Source organism: Mangifera indica, chromosome 1 (assembly GCF_011075055.1).
Source record: "Mangifera indica cultivar Alphonso chromosome 1, CATAS_Mindica_2.1, whole genome shotgun sequence".
Classification (NCBI taxonomy): Eukaryota; Viridiplantae; Streptophyta; class Magnoliopsida; order Sapindales; family Anacardiaceae; genus Mangifera; species Mangifera indica.
Genome location: NC_058137.1, coordinates 21,731,860 through 21,752,165, shown reverse-complemented (window position 1 = coordinate 21,752,165; position 20,306 = coordinate 21,731,860). Strand labels below are relative to the sequence as shown.

Genomic DNA, 20,306 nt, shown 5'->3' with positions numbered 1-20,306 from the left:
ACCTATAGTTAATTTATTCACAAAATCTCACTAATATTCTTGGCTTACTTTTATGTTTATCAGAAATCTTCCTGAGATCGTTAATAGACTTCCCATGGAGATTCACAAAGTTTCTTAAAGTTTGACAGGAATCAATACTAAGGTTTTATACATATATATATATATATATATATGATTTGGCACTTATTTTGCACTTGTTTTCCTTGTCATAGCAATTGGGATAAAATTAACTTCTTGTATCTATACTAAACTCACCGTTTTGAAGAATTGAGCTAAAGAACTTCAATTGAAATATTTAGAAGCAGGTTGTTACTCGTACGACTATGTAGGGAGGGATGTGGACAAAATAAAAATGAATGGCTCAAGACCACTTTGAACCAATTAGAGTGGAGAGAATTAGACATGTTGGCACAAAGGTGAGGGAGAATGATTGTATTTGGAGTATTAGGTTTTTTTTTTTATCTTTTTTTGTTTTTGTATATATGCTCTTGGTATGAGGAGTCGTATGAGAATGATTGTGAGAGATATTATAGAGGAAAAAAAAGTTCTATAATATTTTATTTACCAAAAAAAAAAAAGTTCTAAAATATTTAAAACCATTATTAGGAAATAAATAGTGTTTTTGCCTTAGAGAGCAGGTGCAAGTCTGCTATATTAGCAAGTCGAACCAATATAAATCAATTGTTTCTCATCCCTAATCATGGATTGTGTTATATATTTCTTACATTTTTCTTTTAATTGATGTCTATGTTGATGTTGGTGTGTTAATAAATTGTTGATTTGTTCAATATACATATACATACATACATACATACATACATACATACATATATATATATAAATAATTATCAAATACTTTATTGAATCCCTTCTCAAAATGGCATCTTCAATTATATGTTATTTTCTTTAGATTTTTTTTTTTTTTGGTGGGTGTGAAATTTATGAAAAAGGTATTTTCAACAAAATCAAATATTCTTGTAATGAAGTAATTCTATTTATATTGCCAAAAATACAATTTGATTTGATAATGTGGAGAGATCATTAGGCATATATTAATACAAGGTGAAAACCAGTAGAAAACTAGAAATCCATAATAAATAGTTGGACCACCACTTTGATATATATTAATAGTCTAAGTAGATGCATAAAATGGAAATAATGATTTAGCCTTCGAACTTTTTCTCCTCTTAGTCAATTTTGATCATCAACCTCAAATTATTTTGCCATTTTAACAATAAATAATGGCATGTTGCAACACATTTTTAGATTTAAAAAATAATTAATTATTTGTGAGCCAAATTAATTAAGCTAGCAATTTTTTACCAAGTGCTTTAGTTCTTTTACTTCTTCATTCTTGATATTATCCATATTAATTAATAATACATGGTACACTACTAGGTAGTTTTACTTGTATGTTCCTTACTTAGAATACCAATTTACTTTTAATCAGTGAAAAAAAAATAAATTAATTGTACCCGCGTCCCCAAAATAATAGGATGGGCATGAGTAAACATAAATAAATTAGTTTAAATAACAAGTATTACTTTAATAACAAATTAGAATAATATTCATGTTATGTGATCAATTAACATTGTGTTAGTCAAAATTATATTTTTTAATAAACATTATTAAGTAAAAACTATTGATATCCCTAATTAGCTTAGGATTTGAAATAACACCTACAAACAAGTCACACGTTTATATATATTGATACTGATGATTGAAAAATGACTAAATAAAGAAGAAAATATGATTTTTGGTCTGATAAATGATTACATAATACGTATGTTCATCAACGTATTACATAGACAATATAGATATCATGTCACATTAAGAATTATAATAGGATACATGATCGTGCATTGAACAACACATGGTCATGACATCACTTTTTGATTGATTCTATATAAAGAATCATGTCCCGTGAATTAAGGTTGATCCCATTATTTGTTCTTATCAAATTTTAAGAGAGATTGAGTTGTCACGATTCCTAGTGCTACTTCAACCATTAGAGAAAAGGATTTTGACAATCAAAAAGAGTGTTTTTGTATCAAACTCTTCGGCTAGGATAAAAGGTAAATAGGAGACGTATTAATTCCTACTTAGATTATTTTCTATCGTAGTTGACTATTCTAGAAAGACTATTTTATTGTGAAAATCTGATATAATATTGTCCATAAGAAAAAGATAAATGCACATCCAAGAAAGATGGACAATTGTTTGTAGAGTAGTCATATGAGAGATATTTAGGGATGTACATGGTATGTTGAAGTGTCAAAAGGTGTTCGAGAGAGTTAGGGTAGGATGATCATGAGTATGTACATGATAAGTGAAAGCTAGAGCTTGAGACGAGATTGAGATAACCTTGAGAATGTCCAATCATATCCTAGATTTTTGGTTATGAGAAAATGACTTGAGATATGCATTGATACATGTTTCTAAAAGTATGGTAATGGGACATAGAGATCACGTAGATCATATGTGGGACACAAAGATCTCTGAAGCACATGTAATAAGCCAGAGATTTGATAGATCACATATGGAATACAAAGATCCTTAGAGTACATGTGGAACACTAAGATCCCTAAAGTACATGTGCGGGACATAAAGATTCCAAGATATAAAGATTTAAATCGCCCATGAAACATGACTCTCTCACCAAGATGGGGATATGCTTCTAGAAGGTTGTTGTGAAGGGGTATTCATGACATAGATTATGCACCCATAAAAGAGGTTTGTACCTATAGAGAGGATGTGTTGTTCATCGTATGTACCTATAAAAAGGTATTATGATAAAGAGAATGCACATATTGGCATCCATAGAGAGTTGTCGGGACAAATTCATACATACTGTGAACCACAATAATCTGAGAGATTGAATCACATGACCAAGAAGTCAAATTTTTGCCCTAGCTTAGGTTAATTGACATAGAGACGAGAAACTGAACATTATAAATTCCAAAGAGTACTTTCATTATAGAAAATGATGATTAAGTTTACATGTAATGCATTTCATGTAATCAAAACTGGGGTAGAGATGAACCGTAGGTGATGAGACAAATAAAGATTAGGAATGCATGATAAAGTGAGAAAGGGGAAAAATGAGATTGATTAATTGTATGATAAATGTTTTTACTTATTGAGTATTTTATTACTTATCCTTTCTATTTGATTTTGCAGGTGAGTTATGATTAACGGTTGCGTGGCAACGATTTAGTTCAAGAGAAAGATTGAGGGAGACTACCAAAAGAATTTATGTTTTATAATGTTATTTTTGTTATTCATGATTATGTTTTGTACACACTTTGATGCTATTTCCTTTAATATGTTTTGACACTTTTGGTATTGATTCTGCATGTTTATTATTAAGGGTAATATGGTACTTTTAAATGTTTATGTATTTGTCATATATTGTTTGTTTAAGTTAAGATTAAGTAACACTCTCCCCCTTGTGGTAAGATTTTTAGAGAAATTTAATATTTGAATAGATATCAATAACTTAACATAAATCATATTAAAATAAAATAAACAAAGAAAATATTGTATTGGGTTAATCATATGTATTAATTTTGATTTCATGTTCAAATACAAAAGCATATGCTACAATATGATTAAAAGAGTAAACTTAAAGATAAAGAAAATAAATTATAGTGGACAATACGACAATCATACATAGTTACCAATGAATTTGTAAAAGTAGTTTTAGTACGAATTTGTATATGTAATAGTTTGATATAATTTTTTATCATCGACTGATATACACACTATAGAGTCTTATACAAGATAAATTATGATACTAACAATTAAAGTTTAATATAACTCAGATGAATTTGTTACAAGTGTTTAGAATTTGTTAGAGAAGTGTGTGTATGCAAATAGAGTCAAGTAGAAAAATTGACACGAGGATTGTTTTTGTGGTTTGAACTAATAAATTGAAATGTTTATTTGTAGTTTAATATAAGAATCATGCAAATGTTCTCCCTCTATTCTCTTTTTCTCCTCTCTGTCTTTTTATACATATTTTCAGAGGGAAAAGGCCTCCCCCAAATATAATCCCTCTCTCCAAAGAATTTTAACCATAATTTGAATTTAAATGAGTCAATTTATGTCTATATAGATGACATTTACATTTATGTGGTGGTTAATATTTTTACTAGGTGATCATTGTGCGTAAGATTCGTTCTATGACTTTTCCTTTAATAATGAGCAAGAGGTCTTCAAATTTGAAATTATTCAATCGTTGGTTACTAGTATCTTGGTTTTTGATATCTTAAACTGTTGTGCCTAAAGGATATCTTAGAACTACTTATTTTTTATTACATAACATAACATCATTCAACCCCTATGAATTTAGATTTAAATTTAGATAAATGTCATTCAAAAAATATTTATTACTATTTTAAATCAGTTTTTTTATAGTTATGATTCTTGACAAAAGATTTGCACTAACAACAAAATAGGTAGGTAGTAAAGTTAGCTATAATACATATGATTTGAGCAACCAACCAAAAAAATGCTTCAATTTGAATTAATATCTAGAGATAGGATTGAATTGAAAGTGTTGATGTTAAAAATTTCACATATAATGAGAGTCTAAAGTCTTAAATCAATATAAACTAGTTGTTTCTCTCTCCTTCACAGGGTGCCTTTTAAAGGCAAAACTATAAGGCCGATGAAAGCTAAAACGGACAATTTCTCATGATTTTAAGTAGTTTACCATATGTAAATTGAAGCAACATCAACTATAACATAATTTGTGGGGGTGATGCTAGAAGCTCTCCTTAAGCCCTTCAACTTAAAAGATTATATTGATGTTAAAAATTTTATATCAAATAAAAGTTGAGGGTATTAGATCAATATAAACTTATTGTCTCTCTTTATCATGAGAAGTTCCTTTTAAAGACAAAACTGTGATGCAAAAGAAGTCCAATGTGGACAATACTTGCAACTTCAAGTGGCTCACTATGTACGAATTGGAGCAACATTGATAATAGAGTTGTAATACAATAAAATTTCTCCTTGACCATATTCAAAGAATAACATTGAAAAAAACGACTAGCTACATGAACAATGACTAACAGTTAGACATTTTTCGGCTAAAATAAACAACCTACTAGTTTACATTCCTTTCTTATTATGTGTCAATGTGAGAAAACAATAATTTCCTATCAAATTAAGACACGACTATTATCCTATCTCTATGTAACAATATAAGAAATTAGTTGAAATTTTTAAATTTGAATTATAATCAATAAGTTATATCCCTTCCTCTTCATCTTATAAATATAAAAGGATCACTTAAAAAAGGAAAAAAGAGTGGAAGAGGGATGGCAAGATGAGACATACTAGATTACATAAAGATAGTTAATGAGACTCTTTAAAAGATCGAATTAGGCATCTCTCCAAATTCAAACCTTTCTCAAGATAATCTCTTTAAAAGAACTATTATCCTCCTTGATTTGAAATATTATTCACACTCTATCTAAACACTTTCTAAAAACCATCAATAACATAACTATAGACATAAACTCTTAAAAAAATGAATTGAACCATTTAAGAACTTCTCAGTATCCAATCCACACACACTTTTAATTATTCTCATTATAGTAGATAATTGAGTTATATAGCTAATCGTCACAATCATAATCTATCTTATACAAAACTCCTAATTGTATATATTAGTTTATGATAAAAAATCACGCCATCATCAAACTTCCTTCCCAGGAGGCCACCATATCCATTACCAAACAACAAATATTTGATGTTTTATACAATTAAATTACTTTAAAATTTTAGGATTTCAAGCGAGGAGGTAGGTTGGTGGTCATGGTTGAAAACAATGAGGCTTGTCATATGTTTCAAATCATGGGTTAAAACCAAAGCTTAATTGGACCTCTCTATTATACAACATTTTTAGTATTATATCCTAAAAGGGGCAAGACAAAAGTAGAATTAGATTTGTTTTTTCTCATATTTTTGTCAATCATTGAAATTTAATTATTATATTTATGATATTAAATCAATGAGTATAATTTCATTCAACAAAGAATCCACAAATTTTTTGAAATTCTATCATTATATCCCTATCGCCCCACCCCACATCACTTTAATATATCTTAGTGTGTGTATATATATAATGAGAAAGTTGCATTAATTTGAATTTTTTTATATGCCCATCTTCTTATTTTAAATGATTTTATTACCCTTTCTTGTGCTTTTAAAATTATGGCAAATCTTCCACCAAATTCTTTAGAAATTGTTACATATATTTTCTACAAGGGAATCATTCTAGTTCTAGAAGCAAATTTAGAAAGTAATTGATTTCATGATATGCATTTTTTTCAAAGGTATATATTTGTAGTTTATTTGAAACAATGAAAAAGAGGAAAATTTATTAATTCCCACTAAAATTTTAGAAATACAAATGTATTTAAGTATTCATGAAATTCATCATGTAAAAATTTCAAGGCTTTGTTTGGTTCAATTGTCAAATCAACCTCCACCAATATTTAAACAAAATGGCAAAAAGTCAAAAGAATTTGTCAAAATAATTAAATGAAAAAATTACAAGAATTTTAAAATATGAAGACTATGATATTTGAACTATCATTATACATGCAAATGCTTAAATTATAACCTAATAAAAAAACATTAAAATTATCGAGTAAAACGACAAGTTTTATTAGAGTAAAAGCCAACACGTATTTATAAAAATAAAATAACCCTTTGATAAATCACTTTTTAAAATATTTAATAGTATTAAAATAATTAATAAAATTATATATATAATGACGTATTATTATATGATTAAATATTAATTTATTTTTATTTTTTAATTATTTGATTATATAATGATATATCATTATTTATGTATAAAATTATGTAAATAATACTACTCTAAAATAATTAAGATTAGTGACAATATCTCGAACTTTATTTGAAACAAACGATGAAAATGACCAAAAAGTTTATGTTGGTAGACTGGTAGGAATAGTGACAATGCTTTCAAATTAATCTTATTGTGGTCCTTGGTAGATTGGTAGGAATAGTGACAATACTTTCAAATTAATCTTTTTGTGGTCCTCCCCAAAATTTTCACCTTCATATCTCTTTTCTTAAAAGAAAAACTATTAAATTGTTTATATAATTAAACATATAAATAAATAGATATCCAATGGTGCAGAATAAACCCACTCTATTTGTTTTAAGTAATGTTTTATTATTAAAATTAAAAAATTATCTTGAAGATAGATTACATAAAGTGTTATTGAATATAAATTATTACTATATTTGATAAAAATAGATAAATATAAATAATTATTGTATTTAATTAGAGATAATAAAAAAATTAAAATTATCTTAATAATTTTTAAATAGTGGGGTATTAATAAAATTACTTTTTATATTATCTGTCACATATAATTGATAATAGAAAATTACGAAAATATTTTATTATTGATAAACTAAATAAAATAATTTTAATAATAAAAGATAAATTATCAAAATAATTCTTATATATCATGAATCAAATCTCCGCTAAAAATCCTTAAGAGCTATAATTAGGAGATTATTCTAATGTTTAATATACTAACATTTTGAGTTAAATTTTCTTCTAAATCTCTTAACTGCTTGAAATGGCTGATTAATGCTTCACTTTTATTAACAATTATATATACTATAATAATTTTCTTTTTAAAAAAATTAAATATTTAGTGTTGATATTTACCTAAATATAAGTGACGGTTAGGCCACCACATTCAATAAAATAAATTAGGCCAAAAAACTTATCCCCGTCCAAGATTTGTTGAATTATCAAACTGATACTGTTAACTATTGAAAATTTAAACTCTCACCTATAGACTATTAAAATTAATATAATCTATTTGTTCTAAAGGTAAAATCAATATTTTTCTCTTTTAATTTAGAAAACTAATAATTTTCTCTATGATTAAGTTTGAAAAAATCATATTTTCTCTCTTACGCTTCACTTTCAACCCATCCTTCAGTGATCGAAATCCAACTATGGCATCTCTTTCTCAGACCCTGACAGTAGAGATGGCAATTTGGACTCGATTTTAGGGGCTCCGACCCTCCCCGACCCTAACGGGGAGGGGATTCCCCGATAAAAACGGAAAAAGGGGCGGGGATGGGGATGAAAAAAATCCCCGTAGTCGGGGACGGGTCGGGGATGGGGATACATATTTCCCCGCCCCGCCCCTCCCCGCCCCTCCCCGCCCCGCCCCGCCCCTCCCCTCCCCTCCCCTCCCCGCCCCGCCCCGGCCCATCCCCTCCCCTCCCCACCCCACCCCTTTCCACCCCTTAAATCTAATATATTAATATAATAATTTCTAAACTATTAAGTTCTAGAAATTTTTACATTATGATTTATTAAAACTATAAATTTAATTTTACTAATTTTTAAATTATCAATTATCAGCTTTTACTAATTTCTGAACTATTAATCTAATATATTAAAAAGAGCCCAGAATCTCATTATCATAAAATGCAAATGCACCAAATTAATTTTATTTCAACTTCAAAACTTAGTTAGTCAATCCACCAGGTTTTACACAAAAAAAAAAATTATAAACTTGATAAAATTAATTGAAGTGAATGAAAAGTGTTAAATTTAATGTTATTATAAAATTACCCTAAATCACATACATGAAGAGCTACTAATGAAGAGATTGATTATTGCATATTGTTAGATTTTATGAAAACTTTGTATTTGAACTAAAATAATAATGAATATTTTGTAGCTCTTGTAGCAAGTGATATTTTGAGAGAATATGATTTATTTTATTTATTGAAATACATAAAGGAATTAAAATTTATATTTACCGGTATTGGGAGGGGATTTTTCCCCACGGGGACGGGGCGGGGATGGGGAGGGGATTTTCCTTCGCGGGGAGGGGACGGGGATTATTTTTTATCCCCGTAACGGGGACGGGGCGGGGACGGGGATTGATATCCCCTACGGGGATGGGGACGGGGATTGATATCCCCTCCCCGCCCCTCCCCATTGCCATCCCTACCTGACAGTCTTTGTCTGATGTCTTTCTCTCCCAGATTCGTTGTCAATCAGATGAATTTGATGTATTTGTCCAGAGACAAAAACGAAGACGTCCTCTTCGTCTTTGAACGAAGACAATTCGTCTTCATCCAAAGTCTTTTGGCCAATAAATTAATTGGTACAATTGTTTCCATTTTAATCAAAGATTCACTAATTATATTAATTAAAATTCTACTTATATTTAAACTTATCATTAACCCTCACCCACTTGCATTACTTAATTTTTTCCTTAAAAATAGTTTTGTTCTTTACCATATATGTAAATGTTGACATTTTTTTAAAATAATTTTGAGGGAAGATTCTAATAAATTTTAAAATTAGTTGATGTCAACTTGTGCTTTAGCTTTAGTCTAAACTTGAAGGAATTAATGTCACTAAAGTGTGCATTTACAAGAAAGAGTATGATAAAGAAAAATATATTATTTAGATACAAAATAATAGACCCTTTAGGTTTGAAAAATAGACATAAAACCTAATTTATACTTTCAATATATTTGCTGAATGATTCCTTGTAATGACCGTTAATGTCTATTTTTTAAGCTTTCCTGTGAATTTCAGTATTAAAAAAAAATATACTTCTAATTTTATATAAATATGTCAACGCTAGGTGACCATACATATATTTATTTTTTGGTGACCATAATAACAATTAATTTGTAGTCTTTTATTAAAATTAAAAAAAAAAACACACACACACGCACATGTATATAGTCATATAAGCACACACGTTCTTAAAAGTAATGTTATGTGTATATATTTTTAATATATAATTTTGGTATATGATAATGTGTTATTATGTGATTGAGTGTTACTTTATCTCTAATTTAAAATTATCAAATCACATTATGACATATCATCTATATATCAAAATTATGTAGTATAGTTTTATTATTTTTCTTAATTACCATAATAAATTAGAATGCATAAAGACTTTTTAAGGACGTTTGATTCGAGTATTTAAAAGATACTTTGATAATTTATCTTTTATTACTAACATTACTTATTTTATTTATCATATAATAAAATATTTTGATAATTTTATATTACTAATAGTAGTATAACAAATAATATAAGAAATAATTAGATTATCAGTTCTGTTTTAAGTATTAAATAATTATTTAAATAATCTTAATTTTGTTATGATTCAATTTTTATTATTAATTTTTTAAAATAAAAGTATTTTTTTTAATTAGTATTAGAATAAACATTTATTTAAAATAATAATTTAATATTTTTATTATATATAATTAAATATAATAATTATTTATATTTATTAATTTTTAATAATAATTTTTATCAAATAATTGTATATTAGTTTTTGTAATCTTTTGGTTTTTATAATATAAGATTATAGGATAACCTTACCGTTAAGGCAACCTTTCCAATTCCGAGCCTAGTGATGGCCCTTGCGTGGCGGCTTTTCTGATGCACATCTCCACATTACACTTGTCAGATTTGAGACAGTAGAAAAAGAAAGAAAAAGTTAGCAGCTTTAAAAAAAAAATTGTTGGTGATGAGTGATGACAGCCCGAAGCTTTAGCTTGGATTTCTATTATTAAAAAGCTAAGAGAGATAAAGAAAGAAAGAACAGGGAAGTGACCACAAGGACGACACAGTGATACAAATAAATGAATGAATGATACATTTTCTTATACAAAACGATTTGCATGAAAGTTAAAGCTTATTGGCGAACGTCGTGTAGTTCCATTTACACTTGTACGCTAACTTCCACTCTTCTCTCTCTTGGTTTTCTCTATAATTCTGTTGCTTCTTATTGTACCGACATGGCTCCTAACATATGGGGTTTCTCTCCTGCTCCTCGTCTATCCACTTCTTCTTAGCCTTCCAACTCACTTAGCTTCAGTCTTCTTTTTCAATTGTTTCTTGGTCTTCTTAAAGTAAGTTGACCCTTTGTTCTGACTACTAGATTGGTGTTTCTCCTCTTTTATTTACTTGCTTCAATCTTTTTCTTATGTTGATGTGATGATCTATTTGTGTTCTTATGTGGGTTTCTTTTATTTTGGTCCTTTTTCTTCTAAATTTTTCTATCTATCAACTTGGTTCTATTTGTGTTTTGTTTGTTTATATATGTTTTCTGTTTGTAAATTGTGTTTCAAAATTATGGTTTTGTGTTTTTCCCTCAAGTTTTGGTATGTCTTATGTTTCTGATTATATATGGCATGAACAATGTTTTTGCAGAATTTCAATTTTTTTTCCCTTCATGTTTTCCTCTGTTGTTGTGGCAACTCACAATTTGGAAAAATTTGACGGAATTTTTTTTCTCCAACATTGAATTGCAGGTTTTTTGTTGAAGTTATTGGGAAGGAAGCAATATATAAATTGTTGCTTGGAACTCTTTGAGGGAAGAAATGGCCATGCAAACTGTGTATTTGAAAGAGCATGAAGGGAATGTTCATAACCCAACTGGGCAATTTTCATCTGTGCCACCAGCACCTTGGTGGAGTCAGTTGGGATCTCAGCCTGTTTATGCTTGTGGCCAATCGAAGTCCTTTTCCATTGAAATCCCCACTGAAGAGGCAAGTCAAAGGCTTGATAAGGGCAACCTAACACAGTTCACTTTGTTTCCTGGTAATTAATCTCTCTCTTTAAATTTTTTTTTTGGGGGTTTTTGGGACGCAAGACTCGATTAAAGAAAAACCATAGAAAATTGTTTTTTGTTGTTCTTAAATTTTTAATCTCAATTATCACCATGAGTATTTGGTACTAGTTAAGCCTAATGGGTTATTAGTAGCAAGTTAAGTCTTTCTAGGATGAAGAGAATTAACTCTTGGTGGAGTTTGCATAGGGCTATTGCTTCTTAATGATTTAAGATTCCTCTATATATAACTACGAGAATCACAGAGGATAAGTAGACTAGTTGAGTCATTTTTAGCATACAGTGATTGCCTGAGGATGAGTACAGAAAATATTAGTAGCATGATTAAAAGAAAACATGTGGTCTTCATTCCTTTCTATTGTTTCTTCTGTTTTTTTTTTTTTCTAATGACCTATTGTTTCTTGTGTTGATTGGATTTTTCTCTTGGAAAGATTAAAATTTGTGCAATGACTTGGTTTTGGTATTTGGGTATTTTGACAATTGTATTCAGGGATTAGCCAATGTAAAGTTGAAGTCTCACTAATTCGGTAGGATGGTAGAAGTCCAATTTGTGTGAATCAACATTGTGCTAATTTTGAGAAAATAGATATCCAAGAAGAATAATTGATTTTCATTTCTTTGCTGTTGAAGTTCTTCATTAGTGTTTTTGAAGTCAATGACCTGCTTTGAGATCCAACTAAGGCTGGCCTAAACTTAGTGGATGCTTAGGAATTGATAACTGTAAAGGTTAGAAGAAGGGTCCTTGAGTCTCTCAATTTAAGGAGAATAAATTGATGACAAAAATCTCCTTTTATGCTGTCTACTTAGTATCTTCTATATTAGATTGTACCAATTTTCAAAGATACTGATTATCTCGAAAACACAGAAGCATAGCTCCTTAGTTATAACAAAATATGATGTTGTTGAGAAGTAATAAGTCATTCTAATCAATAAAATTCAGTGCTTAGAAAGAAAACATATGCAATTAGGACTATATTTGTGTACTTTGGTTAATGATAACTCATAAAGAGAAAAAGAATGACAATAATTAGCATCTGCCTTGAATATTAATTTCTTCAAAAATCATTAATATATTCCCTCACTGACCTCAAAAAAAGAATTTTTGTCAAGTAGTTAATAGAATCTAACAAAAAAGGTGAAAATATTTCTTTGATGAAGTAAGCTTCTAGCTTGTATATTAGAGGGCTTCATACTAGTTTTTAGCCTATACTAAAAGCTATAGGTAATTTAACATGGTATCAAAGTCAAGGTCCTAAGGATCGAATTTCAAATAATTAGATTAAGGGTTTAATTGTTTGATGTGATTTTTTTTATTTTTTTTTTGTCTTCCTCTGGTTTTCTCCATTTGTTGTGTATTCCATCTGTATTTCGGCTTTGTTTTTCCCATCTTACATGTGAAGATAACTGTAAAAGAGCTTAATAGTATTGTTGACTCAATAATAATATTAAGCTTTCTGGCTAAGTTGTTACTTTAAACTTCATTGATGAAACACCAAAAGGAAATTCAAAAAGTCCATTTTCTAGGACATTTGCTGAGGTAATAACCAACACGCAAGAGGAAAGTAGCCTTTAGTTACACCTTTTCTGTCAATTATTTCTTTTGTAAATTAGAATTCCAGGGAAGAAATGGAATAATAGATTTGGTATATATGTGCTACTGTTTCCAGCATATTTGTGAGAGCCCCAAAGTAGAATTCACTTTGAGGAAATCATAAATGTATTAAAATGAAAGAATCCTGAGGGTTGCATGCCTTTCATTTTTTTCTCTATCGATGCAATTCTACTTATGAAGCATTAGTTCTTGGTACCAATTTTCAATCTTTTCGGCTACATTTCATAATTTCTACAACTCCTGCAAAGACTATTTTCCTTTTGCAAACAGCACTCACCATAATGATCAAAGATTTTTGTTGCTTAAAAATAGTATTGCTGACTTATCTTTGATTGTCTTTACAAGGAAAAGGCTCAGTATCTTCATAATGCTGGGTCTTAGATTTTATTTTTAATATTCTCTCGATACAGAGTATTTTGTTTTGATTATTTTTAACCAGCCTAGTTTCTCATTCAGGTGATTGCAAAAATTCCCTCGATGGACATAAGCTTCCTGGTGCCGTTTCCCTGCAATCAGCTCTGCCAGAAAATCATGCTCGTTTTGAGATAGGTTTTGGCCAGCACATGGTAAGAATTTTCCTAAACTTAATGATATCTTTCAAAACATTATTTCTCTTAGGTTTGTAGCCTCTTTGGCTGACTGTTCTCTTTATTCATGGGCTGCAACTGTAGATCCGTGCGAAATACCCATTTGCAGATCAATATTATGGAGTATTCTCAGCTTATGGACCTCAAATTTCAGTATGTCTCCCATAATTCCTTTCGGCTCAATCAGTTCTATGTAGCTGTATCTGCAATAGTTTTTTCCGTGAGAAAACAGAATCCTCATCTTCACACATTGGTGCTTTTGTACATGCTTGTTTAGATGAATAAATAAACTAGAGAGACAAAGGTTGCTTAATTTCCATCCTTCTAATTTAGTTAATAATCATAATTGGTAAATATTATGACATAAAATTTATTATTTGGCATCTAATTAATTTGGTTATGAATCTATTGTGATTATGGGCCGAAAATTGCTTTTAGTTTTGGCTTGATTAACATGTGAGCCTACTCATGGAACAATAACTGTGTTTTAGTCTCTTACACAGTTGCATGGTAGAGAGAACAGTATTCCCCAAAATCTTAGATTGAAGAATTCTTGACCATTTAGGACATTCAAGATGAGAACAAAGTTTAATGGAGGGGACCCCTAGAAGAAGAAAAAAAGAACTGTAAACACAAAGATAATTGCATAAAGGGTAATATTGAAGATGGATGTAGCAATATACAGCATTTTTATTATCATGCATTTGGTTTTTGCTTTAGGGAGATGATTATATCTGACTATATTATAGATCTAGTCAAGTTTAACTGATGCATAATTCACAACAAACTAGGGCCGGATCATGCTGCCACTGAATCTGTCAAGTGATGATGGACCAATATATGTCAATGCTAAGCAATATCATGGGATCATCAGGCGTCGGAAGTCACGTGCTAAGGCTGTTCTTGAGAATAAAATTACTGCCAAACGCAAGGTATGATATCTGGACTCTAAATAGTCCATACGTTATCATTAAAAAGAAAAAAAATCATATATATTGACCACCTTAATGGGCTCCCTTATACAAAGTAATCCTAGCCTTTTTTCAAAAGTTACAAGCTCCCCTTTGGATCTGGTCATGTTTGTTAATCCAATTGGTTTTGGTGATGTGTGAGTTCAAGGTAACGAATCCTTACATTCTGTAATTTGGGATCTTCTTATTGTACAATTAGCTCTGCTTTCAGAAGTTCTCTGATATATTGACCAAATGAGAGATTGCTTTCATGTCACAGAAATTATAGAATCTTCAACATTTGTGTAGCTTATGAAATTTTATGCCAATCATGACCATTATCAGAACATTTTCTGCTCTTGATAATTTTTTAATTCCTTGCCTGACTCTGTTTGTAACTGTTTGGCTATATTTCTTTTCTGCAGCCATATATGCACCATTCACGCCATCTCCATGCCATGCGTCGGCCAAGGGGGTGTGGAGGCCGTTTCTTGAATGCAAAAGAACTAAAAAAGAATGGCAGAAATGAGGAGAAGAAAGATGGTGAGCTGGAACTGTCTCCCCGTACTGGTTCTCAGAGTTCTGAAGTCCTGCAATCTGATGGTGGAAATTTGATTTCTTCCAAAGAAACACACTGCAACACATCAAATCTTTCAGGATCAGAGGTGACTAGCATGTTCTCTAGGGGGGATTTCGATCGCATCCCATTTAATCATATCCGGCCATCTGTTCAGTCTTTCTCTGGAATTATGGACATTGGGCGTGGTATTGTTATGCCCAGCCAGTGGGTTGCTACAGCAGGGAGCTGCAGCAACCTTAAGGCTTGACAGCGAGGAACAGGGGTGGGCTTGTTGCTATCTGCAGCAAACCCCCTCCTTGCTGTGACCAAATGGAGTTCATTGGATTGCCCAACTCACCATTTGGTTTAGGCAAATCATTCTTGGCTCAGAGCATTACGGTCATCTTTTCCACTCCATGCGGCGGTGCAGTGTGGAGTGCTAGAGATGCTAACTCCCTAATGCACTTCAAAAAACTTACAAAAAACTAGAGTGTAATGGGTTTATTCCCATTTCTCCAATAAATGTGTTAGATATGGGTTTGTGAAGAACTAAAAAACTATGTTCAAAGTGTGCGTATCTTGAATGTCTATTATCTGTGTTACTGGATTTTAGATCTGTTGTACTGAAGTGTTTCTGCATGGTCTACTGTGCTTGATGAAAGAAAAGGCCTTACTTGATCCTCCTATTTTCGAGTGCTTTTTTGTAGAATAGTGTTGTAAAGATGCCCCTTAATTTTCTGATAGATTTTGAATTATATTAGTTGTAGTTTTGAGCTAAAACATTGAATCATGGATTAAAGGACTTGTAGCTTATGTTGGGTCACTGAAGAGTACTAGGTTGCTCTTGACATGATATGTTGCACTTGATTTATGATTAATCATCTGGATTGTAGGATGACATTCTATTATAAGAAACTGAGTGTCAAGAAGGGTTCCTAAAAAGATGACTAAAACATTCTACCAAGTTGCCTGGTAAGCTTTTTGTTAAGACCAACCAAATGAGACCAAGACTAGAAGAGAGAAGCTGGGTATATGCTTGTTTGCCTTGTCAAATTCAACTGCTTTCAGAAAAAGTTGTGGATGTGATAGAAGGAAATCTGATATGTATTATCGTGATGCCATATTAGTAATGTTTTTAATAAATCCTGAATCAAATGATAACCTAAGTCAAAGGCTTAGTTTAGGTCTTTATCAGTTCGACTAGTTTGATAAATTGGTTAAACAAGTAATGTTAGCATAACCTATAAACAATCTTATATGAATTATCTTGTCAATGTTTTTAATAAATGTTGCACTGAATGATGACCTGATCAAAAGATTGGTTCAGGTCTTCATCGATCCAACTAATTCAATTGTCTAATTAGATAAGTTATGTCAATATGAGTTAGAAGTAACCCATGCCACTAGAGTACCATGGTTGGCTTTGTGCATCTGTGCCACCGACCACTATCACCCTTACTCCACCAAATATGTTACAACGCCCTCCTCCTGGTTGTATCGTATTCACCCACTCCATTAGAATACCATAGTTAGCTTTATAGATTGCGTCACCTACCACCACTCTTATTCCATCAAATTTGATTATCTCTCATCACCTTTAATAATAGAATTGTCAAAATCTTTTATTACTTATCAAACAAAACAATATAATTTTAATAAAAAAAATAGATTAATAAGAGAATTAAATATTATTCTGAACAAAAGACACTAAAAAATTGAAAACTTGTCATTCTAAAATATTTTAGTGTAAAATAATTGTTTTTATCGTAAAAGTATCAATCATTTTTTCAGTTTTCATTGTACTTTTCACCAATTAAATATTTTTATACTCTAAATTATCAAGATATACGGTGCAAAAATAAAAATTTTATAATTTAATTTATATATTTACAAATTTTTTAATAATCATCTAATAATTATGCTTCTTGTTGAATTATCATTCCTCCCACTTTTGACACATGAAAATTCCATGTTATATAAAAGATAAAGATCAACATGTCAAATTTATAATTAGATATATAAATAATTTATTATTTGTATAAAAGAATTTTATATATATCTATTTTAAATATATAATTATGCATGTTATTATATGGTTAAATATTATTTTATATTTAATTAAAAATTATCTAATAATATAATAATACATATTTATTTGTATTTATTTGCATAATTTTATTATTTTTTATATTACAATACCAAATTATTGGGCTAGACTGTTGCCCAGCGGGCCCAAAATAGCCCAAACCCAACCTTATCTAATCTCAGGTTTGCTTCTCTTCTGAGCTGCAAAAAATCTCCCAACCAGATTCCCTTCATTTCAATAAAAAAATGGTGGCTTCTTCTTCTTCTCCTCTCTCCATGGCTGCTTCATCTGCTTCTCTCTGCAACTTTAACAAGCTTTCGAACCTCTGTTTTCCCACGTCCCACTTTCCTCCATCTTCGAAACCCAAAAGCTCCCTCAAGCTCAAAACTCAACATCACGCCACATCCCTTCACTTCTCCCTCTCTCATATCACTCGCTTTCGCTGCCTCTCTTCGTCATTTGAGACCTTTAATTTATCTGAAGATGACCAAGACTTCACAGCGGCTGAAACAGAAACTGAGCCCGAAACAGTGTCAGAATCAGAACCTGAAACAGAATCAAATTTGGCAGAGGCTAGTGAAGAAGGAAGACTTTACGTTGGAAACTTGCCTTATTCTATGACTTCTTCTCAGTTATCCGAGGTTTTTGAGGAGGCTGGTCGTGTGATTTCTGCTGAGGTTTTTCTTTTCTTTTCTTTTCTTTTCTTTTATGTTTAGGTCCTGTTTTTGGCTTAATGGGATTGTGGGGGGTTTTCCTGATTGTGTTATTTTTGTGTTGAATTTATATCTTTTTTTTTTTTTTTGGATTTTCAGATTGTTTATGATCGAGTTACAGACAGGAGCAGAGGATTTGGCTTTGTAGCAATGGGGAATGTGGAAGAAGCTAAAGAAGCCATTCGTTTGTTTGATGGTTCTGTAAGTGAATTATTGATTTCTTTCAATGGCTTTACTTTTGATATTGCTTTCATTTCTGAATTGAATTTAAGGGTCTTGCTGCAGTACCTCTTTGGACTGATTTTACAATGTCAAAATTTAAATTGGAATGTCAGCACTTATAACATAAAACTTTGATTGCAGTAGTGCTACCAGAAAATTATGTTTGAGTGGCCTAAGTGTAATGTTTAATGAATGAGAATGTTGCTCTTATAACATGAAATGTGAATTCTATAACTATATATGACTTGTGGACGTTCTAGTAACGTTACATGCAATTGAGGATCCATAAAATTGTGTTTGGGGGCACAAAGTATAATGCTTGCTCTTATAAGATAAAACATCAAGCTTGTAACTATATGTGACTCGTAGATTTCGTTCCAGCAACGTTGCTCCCACACAAAATCCTGAATTGTGGGGCTGTATCAGCTGACAGACAGGGATTTCATCACTTCACTGTTTTTTCCTCGAGAGGAAAATTTCCCAAACTTAATATATTATGCGTGAAGTTTGTTAAATGTGAAGCTACATTTCCATGTTAAATACCTGAGAAAGTTAACATAGTTTCATTGTTGGTTTCTGTTGACAGCAAATTGGGGGCCGGACTGTGAAGGTAAACTTCCCGGAAGTGCCAAGGGGAGGTGAGAGGGCAATCATGGGACCAAGAATAAGGAGCAGTAACCAGAGTTTTGTTGACAGCCCTTACAAGATCTATGCTGGAAATCTTGGTTGGCGTCTCACCTCACAGGGTCTTAGAGATGCATTTGCCGAACAACCAGGGGTCTTGAGTGCCAAGGTCATCTATGAGAGGGACACAAGTAGATCTCGAGGATTTGGGTTTATCTCATTTGAAACCGCTGAGGATGTAGAATCTGCCTTAAATGCCATGAATGGAGTGGTAAGGATTGTGTAGTTACAAATGTTTTAAGTTTCTTAATGGAAGTTAACTATTTTTTTAATCTAATTTAATGAATTATGCTATTAGGAAGTTGAAGGGCGACCTCTAAGATTGAATATTGCTGCTGAAAGAGCTTCTTCTCCAGTGCAGGCATTGGATAGAAACACAGAAAACAGTCTTGACAGTAGTGATTTATTTTTTAGCATCAGCAGCTAAAAAATGTAGAGTATCACAGGAATAGTCTGTGAAAATATTACCTTCTACAACTAAATTTTGACTCCTATTATTTACAAAATAGTTCATCCTAATCGCAGAGACTAAGATGTGAATGGACAACATATGGTCAGAGTCTTTTGTTCTGGGTTAGAGTGTATGTATTTGTTTATTATTCAAGAGAATTATTGCAAATTATAGCAAAGCCAAATTTTACTCTCTATTAATTCAACATGATATATGGGGTGAATGCTGCAGTATGGTTCTTGATTTACTAGCAACAGAATGGTAATTTTTTTATGCCTTTGTTAATTGAACGTAATGTTCATCGAATATAAATTTTGTATTCTGTTTGAACTGATCAATTTCCCAAATCCAAATCCAGAATTGACTTGATTTTCTACTTTTATAACAAAATACAAGTACAAAGAATGTTACTAAAGCTCATTTAACTGTCCAAGTTATGCTTTTACAACTCTTGTCGCTTCTTATCGAGCATCAACAAGAAGACCATCTGCAGTGGAATAATGAAGAGCAATGGAATTCATAACCGGTTAATGTGTCTTTAATTCAAAATCTCCTTTAATGAAATCTCTGTCAAACTGTATTCTGGAAATTTGTTGACAGGTAACAAATTAGTGCATGTCAGGAACAAAATCCAGAGGTTAAATGTCAAAAGCAAAAGGATATAATACATGGGCTGAGATCAATTACCATCCCAGAGCTAATATTCTAAGAAATGAGAAACCGGGAAGACTCTTGCATCAGACCAATAAAAT

The 20,306-nt window shown here is 30.9% G+C and overlaps 2 protein-coding genes across 3 annotated transcripts; both read left to right on the top strand.

Annotated features, from left to right (window-relative positions):
* Positions 1 to 10,630: 10,630 nt before the first annotated feature.
* LOC123213599 (nuclear transcription factor Y subunit A-10-like) lies at positions 10,631 to 16,084 on the top strand. 2 transcript variants are annotated; one of them, XM_044633083.1, is made up of 6 exons: positions 10,631 to 10,789; positions 11,374 to 11,662; positions 13,759 to 13,868; positions 13,974 to 14,042; positions 14,681 to 14,821; positions 15,265 to 16,084. In XM_044633083.1, exons 2-6 carry the CDS (start codon positions 11,443 to 11,445, stop codon positions 15,664 to 15,666), a joined length of 942 nt encoding a protein of 313 aa, XP_044489018.1. In that variant the 5' UTR covers positions 10,631 to 10,789; positions 11,374 to 11,442; the 3' UTR covers positions 15,667 to 16,084. The 2 variants fall into 2 exon arrangements, with proteins under 2 accessions (XP_044489018.1, XP_044489011.1); XM_044633076.1 differs by lacking the exon at positions 10,631 to 10,789 and adding an exon at positions 10,796 to 10,971.
* A 1,599-nt stretch (positions 16,085 to 17,683) lies between these two features.
* LOC123221968 (33 kDa ribonucleoprotein, chloroplastic) lies at positions 17,684 to 19,750 on the top strand. Its single transcript, XM_044644957.1, has 4 exons — positions 17,684 to 18,161; positions 18,297 to 18,398; positions 19,006 to 19,314; positions 19,402 to 19,750. The coding sequence occupies exons 1-4, from the start codon at positions 17,730 to 17,732 to the stop codon at positions 19,528 to 19,530; spliced, it is 972 nt and encodes a 323-aa protein (XP_044500892.1). The 5' UTR covers positions 17,684 to 17,729; the 3' UTR covers positions 19,531 to 19,750.
* The last annotated feature ends 556 nt before the right edge of the window (positions 19,751 to 20,306 follow it).

What these genes read in the sequence shown, in the direction of transcription:
- LOC123213599 (XM_044633083.1), top strand. Translation starts at nt 11,443, where the DNA reads ATGGCCATGCAAACTGTGTATTTGAAAGAGCATGAAGGGAATGTTCAT. An exon ending in TAGGTTTTGGCCAGCACATG is followed by an intron (nt 13,869 to 13,973) that starts GTAAGAATTTTC and finishes CTGCAACTGTAG; the next exon opens with ATCCGTGCGAAATACCCATT. An exon ending in AAATTACTGCCAAACGCAAG is followed by an intron (nt 14,822 to 15,264) that starts GTATGATATCTG and finishes TCTTTTCTGCAG; the next exon opens with CCATATATGCACCATTCACG.
- LOC123221968 (XM_044644957.1), top strand. Translation starts at nt 17,730, where the DNA reads ATGGTGGCTTCTTCTTCTTCTCCTCTCTCCATGGCTGCTTCATCTGCT. An exon ending in GTCGTGTGATTTCTGCTGAG is followed by an intron (nt 18,162 to 18,296) that starts GTTTTTCTTTTC and finishes TTGGATTTTCAG; the next exon opens with ATTGTTTATGATCGAGTTAC. An exon ending in TTCGTTTGTTTGATGGTTCT is followed by an intron (nt 18,399 to 19,005) that starts GTAAGTGAATTA and finishes TTCTGTTGACAG; the next exon opens with CAAATTGGGGGCCGGACTGT.